Genomic DNA, 19,428 nt, shown 5'->3' on the forward strand with positions numbered 1-19,428 from the left:
TACTCAATAAAGGATTTATCTACAGGAAAAAAGTATAGAAGGAAAAGGGATTCAAGTATCCATCAGAATGAATTACTGGCTTCTAAAGACAACCCTGCACCATTCCCAGGAGCAAATCTGTGCTCGCACACACACGTGTTCACATACACCAGCAGCCCTGGGACGGCACAAGGGACTGGTTCCCTTGTCTGTGCTTGCAGCGATGGGTTCAGGTGCCAAAGCACGGTACCTGCTTCCACTGTGCCATTGCAGGTCAATAGTTCTGCTAGGAAAGAAGTGAAGCTGGTCCCGAAGTCGATGCTGAATTGAACGTGAGTCACAGGGATGCTTAGTGAAGAGGACGAGAAGCAGTAAGAGGGGACTTCAGCAGTAACAGGAATCGCCTTCTCAGAGTCAGCTGAAGCAGACTGCTGTTAACACCCTCTGCCTGGGTACTGCTGCTCCATCTCATTTCATCTGCACATTGCTCTTACCACCTCTCCCACACCCAGCTGCTCCATCCAACTGCTCAGCAGCCCAGGACAGTGTGAGTCGGGAGGCCTGGCACAGCTCCCTCCTCGCCAGTGCTCCAAGGAGGCTGACCCGGTGACAGCTCTGCTCTCCCTCTTTCACCAGCAACACCTTTGTTTGCCCTGGAGCAGACAAATTAGGTTACTCAAACGGATTTCTTTTCGACTAGATTTGTGGTCTACATGGATTTATTGAGCCCAAGATAACTTATCAGCAAGATGAAGAGAAGAGGACCAACGTGCTTGATCTGTAAATTGTGTCAATTGGTAACAAACCCATATTTTCATCATTTCCCTCTTTACCTGGGCTAGGTCTAACAGCCTGCCCAAGCCTGAGGGCTCAACAGTCCAGTCCTGAGGGCCAATCCACTTCTCAACCTTCTTCTTATTCACTTAACACACATCTCTCTGGTTTCACTTGCTCCCCTCTGATATTTATCTTCACCTTCCACACAACACAGTCACCAGGGCATGTGCATCACCAGAGACATGACCACCAACAGCAGTGAGCACCTGCACTAGTCAATTTGTGCTATCTTGGTACATGTAGCTCCTGATAATTAGACACTACTATTAGATACTTACAATTATGCTTTCTCATTCAGTAGCTAACCTGAGCACTTGCTCTGAGCCAGGTAGCTAATCATGGAAGGACTTGCATGTTCTCTTTTGCTGTCACAACGTGTCTCAAGAGGAGGCAACGTGGTGGGATAAGCCTCAGCTGACTGATGCCTATTGACAACAGTGGAGGGACTCACCGAGCCAAACTCATCTCTGATGCAGGCTGCCTTTTAACCCCATGGAATGGGAAGTTTATAAATCAAGGTGGAATATAGCCACAAGGCATAGGCAGAAGCTTAAAAAGAAGTCCCAAATTTATGACTATTTAACAGCTAAACTGATGATTAAAGTACCTTAGATTTAAAACCTCAGCTCCAGCACCAGAAGCAAAGTGGCAAAGGGGAATCCAGATAAAGACTATTAAAAAAACATCTATCGTCTTCGAAAACATAAATTTCAGAGAAACAGTTCTCTCCCCTGCTCCACCTCAGCTGGACTCTCTGCACCAGATGTTGATGGGACAGTTCTCTCCCCTGCTTCACCTCAGCTGGACTCTCTGCACCAGATGTTGATGGGACAGTTCTTTCCACTGCTCCACTTCAGCTGGACTCTCTGGACCTGATGTTGATGGGACAGTCCTTTCCCCTTCTCTCCCCTGCTCCGCCTCCCCTGCTCCACCATGGACTCTCTGGACCAGATGTTGATGGGACAGTTCTCTCCCCTGCTGCACCTCAGCTGGACTCTCTGGATCAGATGTTGATGGTACCAACTTCAAACGAAAGAACTGTCTCAGCCACTGAAGAGGAATGGGAAGATTTTAGCTGTACAGTACCTGGACCTGCAGCATTGTTCATAGTAGTTGCAATGAAGTTAATGCTTTTTCATTTTACACCAGGAGGAGTCCAGGTGACACCCTCGATGAGGAGAGCAGATGGATGCACTGGCTAGAGCCCCAGGCACTGCAAACCCACTAACATCTTTTCAGACAGCACAGCTGAGCAGTTCCTCTCACAATTTCTGAGTCCTCCCATATGCCTGCCACTGCCCCGCAGGTGTGCTGTCAGGCTGTCAGGTCCTGTTCTCCTCTGCTCCCTCTCTGGGCAAGCACCAGAGCTATGACACATCAGCCCTGTCCTTCCCAATGCCGATGTCCCACAGCGTGACCCCACTAGCACAGGGCTCCTGCCTCCAGAGATGGGCTGGCAGCCGACCCCGCTGCTCTGCAGGGTTGAAACACAGGCAAGAAAAAGGCATGGAAACCAGGAAAAATGGTTTGAAGCATGAGGCAGGGATATAAAACCAGAGATATGACAATTAAAAAGGTCATAGTGGCATTTCAGCCGTGCAGCAGCTCCAGAGTCGAGTGAATGACGTGCACAATGTTTGCTATGGGATTACCTGAAGCCTGACCGAGGCAGTGGCTTTTTGGGGCAACCTGACCCTACTGCTCCAGAGGAAGGAACATCACATGCTTCCCTGCAAAGCCCCAGGGAAGAGGCAAGGGCTGCTTCAGTGAGGGAGCTGCTCTGAGGAAACAGAAGGTCACTTAACTGTGACAAAATGGTTCCAATGTTCCAAATGGTTCCTCAGTGCTGAAACGGGCCTTGAAAACAACCAACCTGAAGATGCTGTTGACGTTGTGCTTCATAGAGAAATAACCTTTAAGTCTGACCCGTAACATTAACATGAAGAGATGAAATTGGGACTGTGAGATATGACCCAAAAGAGCAAGTGGCAGTTCCACCACTTTTCCATTGAATTTCTATGGTAACACTATGACCTACCTTTTTATTCACTTTAGAAGCAAGTTTTAGCATATACCCCCACCATACTTGTGCTGGCTAACCCTGGAAGCAGCCTGAAACCCTCAGAGAAGAGACTTCACATCCCTGCTCTGCCCTGAATTCCTCCTCCCCCCTCTGGAGCACGGGCTCTTTCTAGAAAGGCCACCTCCATTGCTCAAGGGCAGCCGCACCGCTCCAGCACAGGGGTACACCGAGAGCCGGGCCAGGCACAGCGCTGGGGTCCCTCCTGGGGACCAGGCAAACAGCTTCTAGAAAGAAAACACAGATTTGGTGCTTACCCTGAATCAGGCTCCACTGGCAGCTCCACAGTGTGAACAGTGGCAAATTGAAGGTCTCTTAGAGCACTGTATAACTGCAGCCTTACTTCATGGCTTCATACAGCACAGCTCCCAGGCCCCTTGCGTGGCCTGAAGCACCTGCAAAGCCTCATGCTGGAGCTTCTCCAGCCCTATGTTAGCTCCTGGCAGCATGAGGAACCTCCTCCATTGCACAGCTCCTGCCCTCACATGCACTCACAGCCCCTCTGGGGAAGCTCCAGAAGCGCAGGGTGCAAACACAAGTGGTTGCTCTGGTGCACTCTCTGTGCATGGCACAGCGGCCTCAGCAAACATGTTTTTCTCCTGCCACCACTACCCATTGCTATTTGGCTTGGGAAGCTCAGGAGTGCTCATTCTGCACCCAGTGTTTTCACTGATGGCTGAAACATGCAAAATCAAAGAAAAGAAGCAAAGATGACCTCTTTTGAGCTTCTTCCAGTTACAGGTTACTACCCCCTTTGGTCTGTACTGATGCAAACCAGGCAGAGCAGCCGTGCTGATTCTGCAAGAACCACAGTGAATTTAGGTCAAGACCTGCCAGGCAGCTCTGGCCCAAAGCCCATCATTTCTGGAGCACCAAGCACACCTTATAGCTGCTGGGATCCTTCCCTTCCTTCTTCCTTCCACAGCCTTTCACATGGGGGTTGCCCAGAGCCCCAGTCTGCAGCGGGCAGAGCAGTGCCGCAACCTACAGCAACAGCAGCACCAGCTGCCCTCCAAACAGCCCAGGCAAATGAAACAGAAACTGCCCATTAAAAAGCACCAGGGAAAAGCCCCAGCACAGCTCCCTTCCCTTCCTGGCCTCAGTGAAGGACGCTGGTGTCTCAGTGAAGGACCCCATCTCACCGACTGCATCACTGCTTCCCCTGACAGGGGGAAGTTTCTCAAGTGCTCTGCTTGCTGCCATTGCTCATCTCACTGCCCCAAGCCTTGGGTATCTTTTTCCTCTCACAGTTCCAGTACATGGACATAAAGAAATCTAAAGCAGTATCACAGTGTGGGGCCTCTGACACCATAGCTGGGTGAAGGGGACTCTGGGAATGTCCAAAACTCCTCATCCCATGAGGTCTGGTGGGACTCACAATGATTACCTCTTCTCTGTTTGCATTTTGCTCTCTGCAGCCTTCTTACACTTCCCTTTCACAGCATGTCAACCCTTTTCCTTGCCTTTCTTTTGGGTCTGTCCCAAGGGACACCCCCTCCTACACTAGAACCATGCCAGAGACAAGATGGAAAGTCCTTGGAAGGTACCAGAAAGCTGTGAGGGTCAGCAAGGACTTTGGCAGTAGCTCTGCAGTCAGAATGAATGCTGAACATGAGAGTGCTCTTCTTGGGAACCTTCCCAGACCTTCAGCCTGCATGAATAAGCCATCAGTGAACAGAGGCAGGAAAAGAGCAGGAGATGCATTACCACCTCAGCACCAGCTCCCTTAACAGATCCATGTCCTGGCAGCAGCAGCAGAGTCCAACCCTCTCTTTTTTCTAGTTTCTCAGAATATCTTAAAGATCAGGAGAGAAAAATCTGAGTGATGTCAAAAGGACAATTCCTTCATCCTCTGCCAGCAACTCATATACCCTGTCAGCAGGCAGCTGGGGAAGAAGGGAAGCAAAGAGAAGACAAATGGGTATTGCTGTCATCCCTGCTGTAACCTCACAGAACATGGTTGGTGCACTCCGAGCCAAGAAACAGAGGAGAGGTAAATGGACTCCCCAGTCACCTGGAAAACCTCCTCCAGAACAAGCCATCGAGGAGTTACATAGGGGTAGTCACAATATTTCTCAGCCATGAAGTTCTTGGGCCTCACATTAGGAAGAATCAGAAGTTATAACCAAGAACAAATACTCTCCCCACCTTTTCCTCACTACATGTACACCCTGCAGTATGCTGCAACTCTCCTTACCTCCTCGTGATGTTCAACCCCACAGCCACTGCCCTGGTAAAGCGAGTGGAACATGGACAGACTATGATTTTATTGGAAGCAGAAGGTGAACAAAGGCTTGCAGATAGCTCACCCTCATTACAGTGCTCGGACATGGCAGCTGGCCCATCCTGCTGATGCACGATCCCTCTGTAGTTCCTCATCACCAGGATCTCAAAGACATTCTGACGCACACACTCACCCAGGCTCTCCAGAGGAGCCACCGAAAATAGACTATGAGGTGTAAAAGTCACCACCAAAGAATAAGCTCTTTGATCAGCTGTGGAATGTGAAGTAAGAGGTGGGATGCAAAAGCTGTTATAGCATCTCCTTTCCTGGGAGTCAGGGGACTCTAGATGATCCTCAGAGAACAAAGTGCAGCAGAAGTAGAGGAAGTTGGGGCAGTCTCTGTACACATGGGGCTCCATCTGACAGCGTCTCCTGTGTCTGCCTGGGGAGTTCCAGCTCTCCACCCTTCTGCCAAGGAGGTGAATTAGCAGGTAAGGCAGCAGCAGAACTGGCATCCCAAGGATTTACACCCCCCTCATTCTCTGCATGAGGATTGTCTTCTGCAGAGAGAGAGGAGGGTTCCAGCTCCTGGATCCGCAGAAGAGGAGCTTTTTAGGCTTCCACTGTCCCACTGATGGCTCTGCCAACTTCCTGTTCCTCAAAGACCACAACCCTTTTCCCTCACTGCATTCATCAATGACTTTAAGCCTTTCTTACAGCTTTTTATTTCCTGACTATAAACTCTTGAAGTCAAGGCCTGCCTCCTTCCATCCACATTTAGGCTAGAGTCTTAACCCCAGCTGCAGTCTCCTGGCATTGCAGGCAGCATCCATGTAGACAGGGTTATTACAGTGGAAAGCAGCCCCATCCCACCGGGTAAACACACCCATGGTGAAAGCCCAGAGTGCTGTGAACAGAGACATACATGCACTGAGGAATCAGTTCCTCAGTGTGCTGAGCTTGGACCTCAGCCACCAACATATGCAAGTAGGAATTTAACTACAGCATATTGGTGGGCTGGTAAAGCCCTAACACTGCTCTCCTGCTCTCTTCTCTGAGTTGGAGCAGATTCAGGTACTTCTATGTATGTGCTACATCTTCAAGTCACGTAGAAGAGGCTCTTCTTTGGTTTCGCTGCAGGCACTGGATGAAAGCTCATCCTACAGCTTAAGCGCTCTGCTGAGCCAAAGGTGAAGTGTTCAGAAGCTTGTGAAAGCCATACTGAGAGATACAGAACTTCTGAGGATGGAAAGAGTTGATTCCCCTGTTATTGGGCTCCTGGGATGAACGAAAGGGAGCCACATTTTCTACTCTCAACGTTTTTATAGGACTGCAAACTTCCTAGCAGTTATTTATAAAGGAATGTTACAGACTGGGTTAAATTATACACTGCAGAGTTGCAAAAGATGACTTAAAAAATGAGGATTCTTATTTTTTCCTCTTTAAACATTTAGAGTAATTTCTAGGGAACGAACTTTATTTCCAAGTCAATACTTAAGGACCCCATAAGGACTGTGTATTTCCATGTGTACCACTCGCTGCTTGATTCTTATCCATGGCAACTAAATTCACTTGGATTCAAACACAATCTCAAGCCCGATACACCAAGGGGACAGTGGGTATGAGAAGCTTCCCTGGAGAGCTTAGGGATGTATTACGAGCACAGAGAGGGTTTAAGCATTGGTCTGGGGAGCCCAACAGCAGTGCATTATCCAGGAGCCACATCAGCTCCACTCCCATGTTCTCCTTATCTACAGTCAAGAGAGGCACGAGCAGCTAGGAGCAACCACAAGGATGAGTAAAAGGACAGCTGTGTAAGCGTGCATCAGAGAGGGTCCTACTCCTTGGCTTTGATCAGGGTTCCCCAGGTCTCAGGCACCTGAACAGATGGGCAATTTCCCCTCATCCCCACCAGATTCTCCTTCTGGCCTGAATGTGACCCCACAGGTACTGCAAGGGCACTGCAAAGTGAGCAGAAGACAACTTATAGAATCCCAGCCTGGTTTGTGTTGGAAAGGACCTTAAAGCTCCTCCAGTTCCAAGCCCCTGCCACGGGCGGGGACACCTTCCACTGGAGCAGGTTGCTCCAAGCCCCTGTGTCCAACCTGGCCTTGAACACTGCCAGGGATGGGGCAGCCACAGCTTCTCTGGGCACCCTGTGCCAGCGCCTCAGCACCCTCACAGGGAAAATGGAAGTTTCCCGTTTGGAAACTGGAGTGGGGGTGTGCAGAAAAGCACCAGCAAAGGCTCCAGCTGACAGAAGCAGCTACAAAAATGGCCATGATAAAGGACACTTGTGCCCAGCCTCCTGGGACCAGCCCAGCCTGTCTCTGCACTGTCTGTCCAACCCCTTCCTCCCCTCCACCTTAGGCATCTCACCTCAGCTGCATTAAACCCCTCTCTACCCTTCCCTTCCTACCACCATACGTTGTTCTTAGACTAAATATTGGAAGTCATGTGTCACTGGAGTTCTCATGTTTGAAAGAAAATCACAGAAAACTGCAGCACATTGTTTGAAAGCCCTTCCATTCCAAAGGTAGCACAACCCAGCCAAGGATAACTTGAAGGTCATTAGATTCAAGAGAAAAGGCAGGGACTCATTCAGCTGGCTGCCAAAGGCTGGTGGGACTGGGATTGCTCTCTCAGCAAGGGGCATTCCCTGCCTGCAGAGGTTTAAGCACACACACAATTTACATTAAATGGCAACATCACTCTAAATTATGTTCCATTTAGAACTGTTACCCCTGGCAAAACAGTTCAGTGCTACGGAACAATCTGCTACTTGTTCACACAGGGTTTTATGTGAGTTTCATGGGATTTTCTATGGGTTTTATAGTGAATTTATTGTCTGCAGAATGTTTTCTTTCCACACAGACCAGGCACAGGCTTGTTAGAAGTCAAGTGAGTTTCTCTTGTGCTCTCTTGCCCATTAGGCAGAACCCAGCATAAGCTTACAGGGACAATGTCTGTGTATAAAATATTAACACATGAGCTGGCACATGCTGGTGTCCTCAAGCAGAGAGGGCAAATCTCATTTTAACCCCTGCTGAAGCAAACCCTGGAATAAATCCAGACATTACCCTTGCCAGCAGAGGCAGACTGCTGCACGCACCCCAAGCACGTCAGTTGACACTATAACTCACCTACTTTTATTCCCTAGTGAAAGAAAGACCAAGGAGTGACAAACCAGTGCAGAAGCCTTGTGCACTGCAGTTTTTCCCTTCCCAGCTGAAATATCTTCCATGGACATCAGCCCTAGGGCTGGATTTATGACAGGGCACTTGTCCACTACAACTGAACTTGTCCCCACAGCCCACCCAACCCTCGAGTCACCAAACTGCCTTCTCTCCTCAAGGGCTTCACCGATTTAGAGGGCAACTCCTCCTGCTGAGATCTCACACTAACCCTTTATGATGAATAAATGCACTTTCATTTGAAGGCCTATTAATAAAATAGGTGCAAGCACATAAGGATATAAGCAATGTCAGTTCTCTTACCTGAGCCGTTTCTACCTTCGGGATGGTTTTGGGAAAGATATTCTCCAAAAGCCCTTGCTGCTCTGCACGTCCAAGATCCCAGAAGGCAGCAAAGGAGAAAAAGAGAAGAATATTGGTTAAAGGCCAAGGAAAGAACAGTTCAATATCAACGTACTGCTGTTCTCCTGCAGCTGCCTATCTCTCAGCTTCTGGTGACACCAATTTAAACATGCTGTAATAGCAGGGGAGGCTTCCTGGTTAACACACCAAAAGGGTAAAACACAGTTAGACTGCAAGCCCAGGACTATTTTAGTCTTCAGCTTCTCTGTTAAAAACCATTGAAATGCACCTGCATTAAAGTTGTCCTTGTTTCTGTGATGCACACAGGCTAAACCCCTTCTGGCAGCCCAAGGAAGAAGGTATCTCCAGCCCAGCCCCAACCATCAGCCCAGCCTTCTGCTCTGCTTCTGAATGCTCCTATCTGTGAGCCATCACACCTTAGATGTTACTACCAATACCCATTTTACCTACCTTAACCCTAAGCGCTCAAGCACCAACTATGTCAGCATTAGGATGCCTGATTTGAGGGGCCCTCACAATACCCACAAAAGCCATCCTTGGTTCTCTGATGGATTCAGGTCCTCTGGATGACTGGAAGTTGACTGCAATATATTCAGCACCAACGAGGCAGGGTGAGCTCAACCCTTATCACACATCAGGGCCTACGTCAGAGAGCAAACCTATGAATATTCCAACCAGGAAAAAGCTTGCAACCCACACAGGAAAGGAATCCTTGGTCAAGGCACACATTCCCTGCTCTACAGTAAATACAATCTCCAGGCTCCTATTGCAGGGCATTTGCTGATGTGCTTGTTTTCCTGTACTCAACAGACCTGTGACTCGAGAGAGTCAATACCAGCTTTTCCCAGCCATCCTTTTCCCCAGGTTTGTAGAACAACCTCCCCAAGGTCTGCAGCATCACAACCAGGCTGATATTTGCCCATGGACAGGCCAGGAGACAAACCAGCCACCCACCTCCCTGGCAAGCCAAGCCAAGAGAAGCCAGCAGCCAGGCACCAGCCTGCAAGCACCCCAGCATCTGCTGGGAGAGGAGATAAAGGCACTGCAACAGGGAATGCTCTCCATAGCAAGGCATCACGTCCTCCTTCAGAGGTGCTCAACCTCAGAACAGCCCTCTCCAGTTCAAGCTTCCACAACAGGCTATGCTCATAACAGCTATAAAACATCCAAGTGGAAAATGGCTTTGACCTCCAAAACAACCTTCTGCAATCCTCTTCTGCTTTGCTACCCAATCCAGCAGCATATCCCAACTTGTGTCACAAGGATTTCCCCCCACTGCTTTTACACGCCTCCTCCCAACGGGAAAAGATTAACTAAGCTACAACCTACCTCCCAGAGCAACGAGAGCTGGAAGGAGTGGGAAGTCCATTTGTCATCCACAGCCAGCAACAGGGGATCAATATGAACGATGAAGAATGATTTAATCTCCAATAGGACTAAATTTCAGCACAGCCAAATGCAAAATGCTCTGGAGCAGCACAGCTGGAGCTGTGTGAGAAGCAAGGTTCAACCTGCTGTGTCCTGACAGATTCAACCTGCTCTGTCATGACAGGCTAACACACAGTATCGAGGCTTTTCTGTTTGCAGATTCTTGCCTGTCTAGTACCAGGCTGTGCCTTTGAACACTAGGGTGGCAGTTGCCCCAACTGTCTTCCTCAATGCCAAAGCACCCCCAAAGATGGTCACACAGGGGCTCTGTCAGATGAGGGAGCTGTACAGTTGACACACAATCCTCACTACAAAGAACAAAGGGATGACCATCATGGCTCACCCATACAGGAGGACAAGCACCTCATGGATGTTCCTTCACCCACCACCTTTCTGCCTGGGCAAAAAGCAGGACTTGGTCCTGGGGCAACACACAAGTGTAAAGTTGGGAGCTGCAGCGTAGCAACTTCAGGGAAGTGGAAAAGTCACCATCCCTGGAGGTATCTGAGTCACCATCCCTGGAGGTGTAGATGTGGTGCTTAGAGACATGGTTTAGTGGTGGGCTTGACAGCATTAGGTTTACAGTTGGACTTGATGTTCCTAAAGGTCTTTTCCAACCTAAATAATTCTATGATCCTGTGGTTCTAACATCAGGCTATGCAGCTGCAAGAGCACTCCTGAGCTACTCCTGCACTCCATTTAGAGGTGGTTAAGGCTCATTCAAAGACACGGCTGATCTCACACTGCACTGGCAATAGCCCTGTGAGCAGATGGCTGCGCTCAAGACTTCCAATATCTCTCCCACCAAGACTTCTGGGACTCCAAGGCTTCCCATAGAAACATCTGTCCTTGAAAGGCATCATCAAAACCATTCACAGACAGGGCACTTTCACCCTTGGGAAAGACTTTGAAGCTTCTCTGTCCATCAGCAGCCATTCAATGTGAGAAAATAACAACGAGGAAGTTCTCAGGTAAATTATCAGTGACAGAATATGGAGATTTACACAAAGAATGCTGAAATACGATGATAAAATATAGTCTGTAACTAGTTCAAAAGCTCCAAGAGCATGATAGTTCAGCTGTCATTCCCTCGATTCATCTCTGCCAGTGCCTGAAGCTGATCTGTCTGCCTAAAATCAGAACCAGTGCTTCACCCTTAGCTTGCAAACCACAGGCTCAAAAATTAGTACCAAGCACTTCCTAAGACCCAAAGTGCAAAGAGCTACCGTGGAGCCAGAGAGAAGCACAGGGTCACTCAGAACGAGAGCTCGAGTTCAGAGGTGCTGCAGTGTCTGTAACCTCACGCTCCTGTTGCCCCGAGCAGACGAGGCAGCAGGGTAAAACCAGAGCTCCCAGGGCCCAGGGGATACCCAGACCTCTCCCTGCAGGGCAGAAGCACAGTGGCAGGGCACGGAGCTACTCGAAGCCACTGCTGCCCGGCCAGGCTGGACCTCCACTATGTCACTGTCACTTCCACTGCTCTCCAACGCTGCAGGCCAAGCCAAGAGCAGATGAATGTGAACACTTGATCCCAGTTATCCAGTGACAGCTAATAAGGCAATGAGGCCTGCGCAGCACAAGGTGCCACAGGGGTTTTCCAGCCAATTACACTGCAAACTCAGGCTAAATTTCTGCCTATTATCTCAGTGGTTCCCTTCTTCATTCCTGCTTCCCAAGCGCCATCGGCTTCTCCTTGGCTGGGCCTCAGCTCATCTCCCACAGATGTCCACACATGCCCTTTGCCAAGGGGACTCTGCTGGCCATGCTAACTCCTTATGCCTGGTCTCCCCTTGCCAGCACAACCCTGGCCGTGCTCAGAGTAACCCCATTTTACCAGCATCTGCCTGTATCATTAAGGTGCCATTCACTCCTCTCCTTGGTACCCACTGACTTGGATGAAAATAAAGCCAGAGCAAAAGCCAAACAGATGGCAGTGCTCTATTCATGCCATTCTTTCCTATTTCTTTTTTACAATACACTATTAATATAAGTCACAAAACTTGCAGCTCAGTTTTGCTTCCACTATCACAGTTTAAGTCCCATCAAGCAGCCTGATGGCATTGGGCAGGAAACACTTCAAGTGGGCTCAGAGCAGAAACACTTCTGGATAATTTAACTGGCAAGAGATAAAAAAGAAGACTTATTTCACATAAACATGATGAAGTACAAGGTGCCTCACAGATATAGGGGCCAATGAGCTATAACCCTGAGTGTATGACACTGCAAGAGCTGCATACCAATGAGCAGGTAGGACCGAGAGCAATCAGCTGACAATGTGACAAGTTTAGCCCTGACTCATCTAGAGAGAGGGTTTCATTTTAGTGGCAGATCAGATCTGCATGTTAGACAGTCAGCACGGCCTGATTTAACAAAAGGACATCAACCAGGCACCACGGCCTCAGTACACTGTGCTATGGAGTCTAACCAGTGAAGACAGCACTGCTGTTCCCTCAGAGAAAACACCAGCAGCTTCTCCAGCTTCTCCACCAGAATGGCTTCAAGAGCACAGAGGGTGGGATGGGAGCACAGGCGGCTGCCCTTCTGAGTGCATTCTTCAGTACTCACTGAGCATTAGATGTCAAAGCTGCACTCAGGTCTGAAAGAGAAGTTGGCTGAGGCTTTGCTAGAAGGAGGAAAGCTGCTAAGTAACAAAGATCTCAGTGACAATGTGATGCGCATGGAATAGCCATCATGTGTCTGAAACAATCACATCAGCAGGATACAAGGGGCCTCGATGCGTACTAGCAGCTAGGAGACGCACACAAATATATGCAATCCACCAAACTGACACTGAACTGAGTGAAGAAATTTGTCCTGAAATACTCAAGAGATCCAGGAAAGACCCGAGATAACTCCATTTAGAGCAGAGCAGCAAGGTAAGCAAAACCTGGACTGTTCAGGACTGTTATATGGAAAAATAAAGAACACCCACCACCTTCTTGTGTTCCTTCAGAAGCAATGCCCAGAGGAGCTGCAGCAGGAATCTGTTGTGACAGCATCTGACAGTGCTGCACCTCAGGAAACCGGGAGAGAAAAGACCTCCTGCATCATCAGGACCTACGTCCTCCTACAGCAGCAATCCTCCTCTATCACCAAGCAGGAATGGGAACACTGCCAGCACATCCACAGGTAACAGGTCCATTAAAGACTGCTGACACCTACGTTGTTTAAACCTGGTAGCGACAATACCCTGACAAAACCTAGTTGTCTGAAATACCTCTGTAGGGAGATGGTAGCTGGGAAAATTAATTTTAAATGCTAGAATTTCAAATTGTCACTCTCAAGAAAGGGAAATCTAATGTCAGCAATGGACCTTAGAGTCAAAGACCCCACAGTTTTGGAGGAATTTATAGTCAAAGCTTGGACAGGAGGAGAGAGGACAGAGCAGGAAGAAATTAAAGAAAGGTGGTAACCAAAGCATGAGAGTTCATACCACTCACAAGAAAAGTGACAAGTGGAAAAAGGAATCCAGGCTCCAGGAAGAACCCAAACCTAAACCCAGAATTGCTCATGCAGCAAGAAACCTGGGATAAGGAACGCACTGAAGTACCTCGGCACTTGTCAGCGCAAGATTCACCCTTTCACAGCAACTAACACTTGGTGGCCCTGTTTAAACCCACTCTCTAGTCCGCAGAGAAGGAGTGAGACCAAATTCTCATCTCGCTGTGAGGTATCTTGGACTAGACACCAAAATCCTGAAACTGGGCAGGATGAACCACGCTCTCGACTCAAATATTGCCTGTGCTAACTATAGCACGGATAGATGGTTCTGGAACATGCGAGCACAAGTCTCATGTCTGTCTGCTCCCAAAGAAAAGCTGTTGGGCAGCGTAACACAAAGCAGAGCTGCAGGAAAAGACAGACTTTCTGCCACAGTTGGGGTGCCAGTATTGTTCTGTAGGCATCAAGGCAGCAAGGACAAAGAGAGCCCATTTCTAAAGGCTTTGGTTCATCTATGCCCTTCAAAGTGTGCTAAGGAAGCCCGGGAGTGTGTGTCAGGCACCACACAGGCCAGGACCCCGAAGGGAACCTGCACAAGCCCAAACCTGCAGCAGCCTGGGACTGTGAGCAGAGGGGCAGCACCAAGGTCAAGACTCAAAGACAACTGCGTCATCCCTGCCCTAGGAGCTGCAAGGCACAAACAGCACACATAGGAAGGAGACACAGTACCACAGCGAGGTCTCACATCCAAGCACTTGAGATGTGATCAGATCAAGAGCACAGAGCCACAGCCCCTTCCCGGTGCCACACACGGTTCACCGCAACCCTCTCAGGAGAAGACAAGATACAGAGACCAAAGTTGGCAGCATCGTGGATGCTCTCCACAACGTTAGCACAGAGTAACTATGCCGTTAATTTGAGAAGCTGTTTAAAAGACCCAGCACACAACAAACTGCATGGAGCTAAATTGCTTCCCCTGGGACAGGAGGCTCCCCTGAGTCGCTCTGCAGAGATTTCAGTTTAAGAATCTAGGGAGCTTGCACCTTCTGCTTAGCTCGCACTACTCATGATAGCAAACAAATGATGCTCCCTGCTCAGGAAGACAGTCAAATGCACACACACGCTCCAGCCATGCATAATAAATACACATTAGTGGCCACTTGGACTTGCAGAGAGTTTCAGGAGATGATTTTTCTCTCTAAATGAAAAGTCGGGAGAAATATGAACAGGGCAGAGCTCAGGAGGTACAGAGAAACAATCCCAGGGCATCTCCTCCTGCAGCATGAGATCAGGATCCCACAGCTGCCTATGCAAAACCACTGGGGACCTGGTCATGACAGCAGCGCTACCCACACAGGAATCTGAGTCCCCAGCCCTCTTGGGAAGGACAGAATAGTCTCTCTCTGTAGCTTTCTCTACTGCCCTGCAGAGTCCTCACTGTAGACAAGGAAGATAAGGACACGGGGGATACATGGAGGAGGACACAAGGCAGAGCAGAGGAGCTGTGTGTGATGTGCTCCAGGACAGCAGGTGGGTCATCACCGCTGTAGAGATTCTGAGGGTGGCGGAGACCACAGGAGGCAGGGACTGAGCTGTGGCTGGAGGGGCAGGATGGAGACACACCGGCAGTGCCTGCCCCCACCAGCTCCTTCTCCGTGCACAGAGGCACTGCAGAGAGCTCCTCCGCAAGTCCTTTGCCCTCCCCAAAGGCTTTTTTGATTAAGCGTTTCTAGCACAGGGCATGAACGGGGAGGCACATAAGAGCACCTCTCCTGTGCCACGGACTGTGTGACCAGACACCCCCTAAAGACTTTATATTCCCCAGCCCAAGTCCACTTAGCTAACTGTTCTGGTCAAACCACCACACTTCACACCACCAAGAGACACCTCAGAGCACCCATGTAAGAGAAGCAGGAGTCCGGCAGCAGTTACAGCAGGTATGTAGCAAACCAGAACCCCAGAGGCACCTCCTGAACTCTACACAGCTGATACTACTTGAGTAGCATCTGCCCATCCTGGTGTAGGCTAACAAATCATTGCATTCAAAACACGTTAGTCGCTCCCGAACACCCACACTACCGTTAGAAATCTTAGTGATTACCCAGGATGATGTTTGTGTGTGACTGGCTGTCTAATCCTATTCCCAGCACCCCGTTTACAACAGTTATGGTGCATTTTGTGTCATTTCTGTATATCTACCTGGCTGACATCTGCCAAAAGGAATCCCACTTCACATCTCTGAACACCATTGAAAGCGCTCACGTTTTCGGTACTGGGTATGAACAGGGTGCACCATAACGTGGGGAAAAGTTCCAGGCTCTGCCCAGACAGCTTTCTCCAGAGGCACTCCAGACTTTGAATGATGGATTTCTTTACAACACAGACAGACAGCAATATATAAACACCTTTGGATCTCTCCACTTCAAGCCATAAGACTGCCTCTCCTCTCGGCATGGCAGAGATGCCGTAATGCCGAGTTACAGTCACAGAGAGGTGACTGAGATCTCTCAGCAGCACAGATCGAGTCCTACACATGACTCCGGGGTATTCTAATGCAATTTTGTCTAACACAAAGGAAGTGTTACATAATGCAGCTGAAAAGTTTATTTCTTCCCATTTTTTTCAGGCTACCAAGGAGCTACTCCACACATAGCAGAGGCGCCGCCAGACCTACCCCTGTGCACGGCTGTGCTGCCGAAAACCTGCGCCAGTGCCCCCACACAGTCCCCGGGTGATGGCTGTGACACTTGCACCGCAGCGTGGGAGAAGGGTCGGTTCCATCTTTCTAGGCAAAGGGCACTGTGGCAGAGCTCATCAGTGATAGCTTTAAACCTAAGCACAATCCAGCAGCAAATACGTCTTATAACGTCTCCCATGTTTGATACTAAAAAGCACTGGGACCAGACAGTAAGCGAAATGCTATACTGTAGGACAAGCAATATACAAACCTAACAGGTACAATATAGACCCCAAATCTTTTAACTGGCCAGCACAGTGGCTTGGGACACTGCCGGCAAGGGCAGATGTGGTGGGTCCAGATTTTCACACCGTACATTTTCCATTCAAAGGATCAAGCCCCCTTGCAGACAGCTGCTGACTTTGCCCTCGGACACGCAGATGGCATTCCAGCTGATGAGAAACCACCGAGCAAACTGACCGCGCTCCGGATTCCTCAAGATTGGAAAGATCCAGCCCTGACAAATCCACTTGTGACCCGCTCCTTGCCACCCGAGCAAACCAAACCTGCCGGTGATGCTACCCGGGCCGGCAGCGAGAAGCGGGGGCACCTTTGGAGACAAACCACCCCTCCGGAGGCTGAGGGTCCGCCGGGCGCGGGGGGACCGCGGTCCCGCAGCCACCAGCGCGCGGGCGGCTGCTTTCGGGGGGCACCGCAGCAGCCAGCGAGGGGGCTCCGGCGGGCGCAGGGTCCCTCCGAGCTCTCCCAGCCCCGGGGGCTGAGCTCTCTGCCCCGCTCGACAAGCGCCGCGGTCGCGCCCGCAGCCGCCCGCCGGGGCTCGTCTTTGCGGGGCTCGGGGCCTTCCCCCCAGCTCGACGGGTCCCCGGCACCCACCTCACTTTAGCCGCCACCGACGACATGGCCTCGTTCCTCAGCGTCTTCCTTTTGGACACGGCTGTGCCCATATTCGCGCGGGGGGGAGCCGCCGGGGGAGCGCTCATCGCAGGACCCCGCGGCTGCCCATGCCGCGGTGGGGCCCGGTGCCGGAGCCCGCCGCCGCTCGCTGCCGCGCTCCCTCAGCGCCCCGCCATCCCGCGGCACCCCCGCCCCGCCCCGCCGCGCTGCCCCCGGCCGGTGCCGCGCTCCGCCGCGGCCGCCGCCGGCTCATTGACTGCGGCAGGAGGCCGGGCCCCTGCACCGCCCCCCGCCCAGGAAGCGCCGCTATATTTGGCCGGCGGCTCCCGCCTCTCCCCGCTGACATCATGGCGGCCCCGCCTGGGGGGACGCGGCGGCGACCCCGGGGAAGGGCGTTTTCCACAGCGCCGGGTCCCGCTGCCCGCGGGTGGGCACGGTTGCAAGACACGGTTCCAAGGCGCGGTTACAGGGGTCCGGCCGTCGCGTTGTGAACACGATGTCTCTGAAGGATGGACTCAAACGCCCGTTGTCCACCACTGGCTTTGTCCACACGCTGCTTCATCCCTGGTGTCACCTCCCGGAGCAAACACCTTCCTGGGGGTCATCACATGCGGATCGGCCGCTCGGTCAGCCGAGCCTCAGAGGGGCTTCAGTTTGTAGAATCAGAACTGCTTGGGTTGAAGGGACCTTAAAGCTCCTCCAGTCCCAACCCCCTGCCACGGGCAGGGACACCTTCCACTAGAGCAGGTTGCTCCAAGCCCCTGTGTCCAACCTGGCCTTGAACACTGCCAGGGATGGGGCAGCCACAGCTTCTCTGGGCACCCTGTGCCAGCGCCTCAGCACCCTCACAGTGTAAAATTTCATTGTGCACAATCTAGATCAACCCTTTTCCAGTTTAAAACCTTTGCCCTCGCCCTGTCACTCGAGGTCTTTCTCCATCTTTCTTATAAATCTCCCTTATACATTGAAGGGCTGCAGGAAGGTCTCCCCAGAGCCTCCTCTTCTCCATCTGAACAATCCCAGCACCTTCAGCCTGTCTTCAGAGCAGAGGGGTTCCAGCCCTCACATCAGTTTCATGGATGGAGGTTTTGATACCCTGGGTTTGGAAAAGTGCTTTTCCTTGAGAAAGTTCTTGGTAAACCTCTTTTCAGTGCACCTGAGTGCGGGCAGCAAGTTTTTAAATGTTATGCACAATACACATGGAACAAGCGCTCAGTGGCCCCTGGATCTGCAAGCAAGCACACGAATCCCAGGAATTCAGAGCCAACTCGTTCAGCAATATTTGACAGAGGGGTAGAAGTTTTGTGAATAGTTAAACTTCCTACAGGCTTTAGGAGGAGGTGGAAAGAGGCAGAGAAGGAGAGAGTGACAGACAAGCAGACACCGTGTCCTGTCTGTACCTGAGGAAAGGCTGTAGCATAAGCTCGTGTCTCACTGTCCTTCAGAGACCCTGCATGGAAAAGACCGAAAGTTTGAGAAGAGCTTCAGTCCTCTCCCGCTCATAGTCTCTCATAGGCTCCAAAGTCAAATCTGCAAGAAAACACATGAGGATTTGAACGAATTAAGTCTCTTCAGTCCATTAATCTACAAATTGAAAAGTACAGTAATCCATGTAGAGAGCATACAAAAGGATGAGTAACGTACCCAAAAAAAGGATGAGTAACGTACCCAACGTGTGGACACAAGGAGCGGGATGTAAATACCTCATTGGCTGGAATTTTATCGGGCACTGGGGAATTCACTGTGAATAACAATCTTTCAGAAACATACCTTTGCTTAGACCCAAGCTGTGAGTGGAGAAAGTGCCATGTGTGCAAAACAAAGTCTTCACCCTGCTTTTAGACACGGTGATCTGGAGGTGCACACACAGTCAAAAGAAGGGAGAAGAAAAATACATGGGAATACTTGAAAAATAAGATCAGCCCGAGCCTTTGGCTGTACTTACACCCTTTTTTACTGTGTAATTAAAGAGGGAAAATGCTCTTTATTTTGATGTTTAGATATTTTTTCAGTTGTGGCAAATGCTATTCTTTAAAAATGCAAACAAAAAACCCCTAAAACTAAGAGACAGGTATACTCTATCCCTGATATAATCCCCACCAGATCTACCTGGAAACCCCCAAAGCTGCTCACACTAACATTTCTCAGGTACAAAACAAAACCCAGTGCCAGTGCATTGGATTTCTTCCCCCAGAAGATGACTCTCATTAAACTTCTACTCATGACTATCCCCCTGCCCTGGGTTTTGTTGCACAGTCACCAAAGAGTTTCTACAACAGAAAGTGAGATC

The 19,428-nt window shown here is 50.2% G+C and overlaps 1 protein-coding gene across 3 annotated transcripts in view; it reads right to left on the reverse strand.

Annotated features, from left to right (window-relative positions):
• The window catches only part of NSMF (NMDA receptor synaptonuclear signaling and neuronal migration factor), a 53,590-nt gene extending 36,162 nt beyond the window's left edge, over positions 1-17,428 (reverse strand). For 2 of the 3 annotated variants that reach the window (XM_030507440.1, XM_030507442.1), the window contains exons 1-2: positions 17,118-17,422; positions 8,618-8,679 (exon numbers count right to left, since the gene is read on the reverse strand). In XM_030507440.1, the coding sequence (XP_030363300.1) occupies positions 8,618-8,679; positions 17,118-17,224 (169 nt within the window). In that variant the 5' untranslated portion in view covers positions 17,225-17,422. Of the gene's footprint in view, positions 1-8,617; positions 8,680-17,117 lie in introns of all 3 variants that reach the window. The other variant, XM_030507441.2, reaches the window with a different exon arrangement.
• Between the last annotated feature and the right edge of the window lie 2,000 nt (positions 17,429-19,428).

Source organism: Strigops habroptila, chromosome 15, assembly GCF_004027225.2.
Source record: "Strigops habroptila isolate Jane chromosome 15, bStrHab1.2.pri, whole genome shotgun sequence".
Lineage (NCBI taxonomy): Eukaryota > Metazoa > Chordata > Aves > Psittaciformes > Psittacidae > Strigops > Strigops habroptila.